Raw genomic sequence first — 2,843 nt, 5'->3', positions numbered from 1 at the left:
CATCGGATATCAAGTTTATCCGTATATCACTTGATATCAGCGCTAATGTGAACATACTATTACCCATATTTGTGAAGTTTTGCCATCTGCATTCTTTCAAACTCAAGTAAATTGAAAAATTCATCAAAAAATTTTCTAAATACATGGGATATGTCAAAACAATCACCATAACGCTATCTCGTGGTGACCACGCTGATTGGATTGTTCAATTGGCCGTTCTAAAAAAAACGCGTGATTTTCACCTGACATTTCTGCCTGTCAAAGGGAAATTTCGCAAAATCGGCGATCGATATTGACAGTTCTCCCTTTCCTTCCAAAACCTCAAAAATAGTAGAGACCAAAGTGAAAATTGAAAAATATTCCAAATTACATAGTTTAAATTTTGATCATATGATAATTTCAAAGCGGATTCATGCATAAAGACATGGCAGGATTGGAACAATATGAAAGGTTAGTACATCAGGATTAAAAGAGGGTTCAAAATATGATCAATATACATTATTTCCGTATACAGGTATCTGGAAGACGATGAAGATCAGTTAGATAATGTATCTCGCTTGCATGCATCCCTTAAATCACCTCTCGAGACCACACATTATCAGTTCATAAATTCCGAAAGAGACTTGACACTGCCTTTGCAGAAACATAAAAATGTGCATCAAATCTACGAGAGTCCAGATGACGGTAAAAGCATTTGTTTGAGATTCCGGCATTGTTAATTTTTTTTTTATATATTTCTACATACAGAAATTTCATTGCGAAAGTACCTAGGAGCTAGCGTTAATCTGATAAGTTTAATAACAGAAAACTTGCTTTGCCACCCGTTTCTGGTGCTTCGTCGTCAATGTCAAGTTCATCATAGCTCTATTAAGTATCACATTGTGCCGTTGACGTTAGTTCCGGTGATTGTTCACCTGCATCAGCGGCAGGGCGTTACTACATTGTGGAAGGGGGTTGGTAGCATTCTGTTGGTGCGAGGAATGACCTTGGCTGTCGAGGATATCATCTCGAAATTTACGCCTTGGCCAAAGTAGGTTCCTACGTCCGAATGGTTCATAGATATATTTGTAAGATGTATTTCATATTACAGGGAGGTTAACTCAAAAACTACATTGAAACAGTTCGGGCAACATCTGCTGTTAAAATGGTAAATAAGATTTCATAAATGTTATGCATTAACGAATAATGTACAAATTATTTCAGCATAAGTTTAGCCACTATTGTGCCCTTTTATTCAGCATCATTGGTTGAAACTGTTCAAAGTGATATAGCAAGTGAAAAACCGGGTATATTCGATGTGTTTCGAGAAGGAGCTAGCCGATTACTTTCCTGGAGCGTGCCACAGAAAGGTCGGATGCTTCCAATTTGGGCTTTAGTTGGTCCTAGTATATCACTGGGAATATCCAAGTACATTTGCCAGTGTGTTTGTCTTGTTTTCACAGATTCACTTGCATTTTTAAAGCTTGTTCTAATTGTAGATTGTTCGTGCGTGGAATATCCACACGCATTATGTGTCGGCGAGTAACTTTTTTCGACGAGAAGCGAGGTGCGCGACCACGCGATTTCGCTGCCCAAAGTCAAGTCATCGAGGTTTATTCTACGATGATTTCACTGATGACAACCGAAGTGATTTTCTATCCATTCGAAACAATTCTACATCGAATTCAGTTACAAGGAACGCGTACTATTATAGATAATTTGGATTCTGGATACTCAGTTGTACCGATCTTGACTAGTTATGAAGGGGTTGTAGACTGTTACCGCCAAACGATTGCCACAGAAGGTGTTTCTGGTTTGTACAAAGGATTCGGAGCAATGTTGTTGCAATTTGCAGCTCACGTTGCTGTAATCAAGCTCGGCAAATGGATCATCACGCAGATATCGGAAATAATGTCCAACAAGCCACCACCCAAAGTAGCAGAGTTTTATAACCTGGAAGGTAAACAGTCCGGAGGTTCGGTTAGCATGTCAAGAAGCATCAGTGGAATAAGTTCACTAAGCGATGAACTTTCTTAGTTTCCAAATTCACTCATTTTGTTAGCGAACTAAAAACTTGTTCAGTACGCAAATTTAGTTTGGTTTTAATCATTATGGTATCACCTGTGATATAGTCATTTTGACATAACTTTTCAACCACAGTTTGTTTAATGTGTACAATGATTTTCTCGATTATTTCCTTTGCAAACACATTTTACTCTTTAAACGTAAATGATTAAAATAGTAGGAACATTATTTGAAACGGATTTGAAATAATTTCGAAATTCCCAAGACTTTTGTTTTTGTTCTTTTGTGAAGCAGTAAAATATTTAAAATTACTTTGAATTGATATTCGTACTAAAATTCAGCCACATGCTCTCTAATGTAAATCCTAGCTACAAAGCTTCTGGATTTTATAGTGTCTCCTATAGCATCAAACTCGGAAAATTCAATTTTCGCAGAACCCAGTATTCGTGTGCACTTTTCAATCAATTTGTGGTAATTCTTAAGTCCGTTTTGGCTTAAATTTCACTGTCCACTTGAACTAATTTAGTAGCTTGTTGGGATGACTTTCTATTCATTTGAACATTTCTCTAAAATAATGTGAATGAAAGAGTACGAATTAGCTTGATTGTTATAGCCCAAATGTCAATACTGCTCAGGCACTTAAGACTATTCGTTTTCATTCAGTGTTCTAATTTATTGGTTCTGAGACAGTGGCACAATCAGTTTTGGTTTTGTGAAGCACAAAACAGTTTGTGTTAAGCGATAGTTCGGGTTTCCGTCGTATTGTTTGAGTGTATATCGTTTTGGTATTAGTTTTTATCACAAAAGTCTCGAACTAGCTGTTTAATGCATAGTACGCT

General features: G+C 36.9%; 1 protein-coding gene across 1 annotated transcript; it reads left to right on the top strand.

The window, feature by feature from the left end:
* Positions 1 to 287: 287 nt before the first annotated feature.
* LOC131431537 (mitochondrial outer membrane protein SLC25A46) lies at positions 288 to 2,232 on the top strand. Its single transcript, XM_058597320.1, has 6 exons — positions 288 to 450; positions 515 to 684; positions 748 to 1,030; positions 1,091 to 1,147; positions 1,204 to 1,419; positions 1,479 to 2,232. Exons 1-6 carry the CDS (start codon positions 413 to 415, stop codon positions 2,014 to 2,016), a joined length of 1,302 nt encoding a protein of 433 aa, XP_058453303.1. The 5' UTR covers positions 288 to 412; the 3' UTR covers positions 2,017 to 2,232.
* Positions 2,233 to 2,843: the final 611 nt, after the last annotated feature.

This window comes from Malaya genurostris, chromosome 2 (genome assembly GCF_030247185.1).
Source record: "Malaya genurostris strain Urasoe2022 chromosome 2, Malgen_1.1, whole genome shotgun sequence".
NCBI lineage: Eukaryota > Metazoa > Arthropoda > Insecta > Diptera > Culicidae > Malaya > Malaya genurostris.
This window is presented reverse-complemented; position numbering and strand designations above follow the sequence as displayed.

Bases quoted from the DNA above. Each gene is read 5' to 3' on its own strand.
- LOC131431537 (XM_058597320.1), top strand. From the start codon at position 413: ATGCATAAAGACATGGCAGGATTGGAACAATATGAAAG. The intron at 685-747 runs GTAAAAGCATTT...TTCTACATACAG, and splicing joins CTACGAGAGTCCAGATGACG to AAATTTCATTGCGAAAGTAC. The intron at 1,420-1,478 runs GTGTGTTTGTCT...TTCTAATTGTAG, and splicing joins ATATCCAAGTACATTTGCCA to ATTGTTCGTGCGTGGAATAT.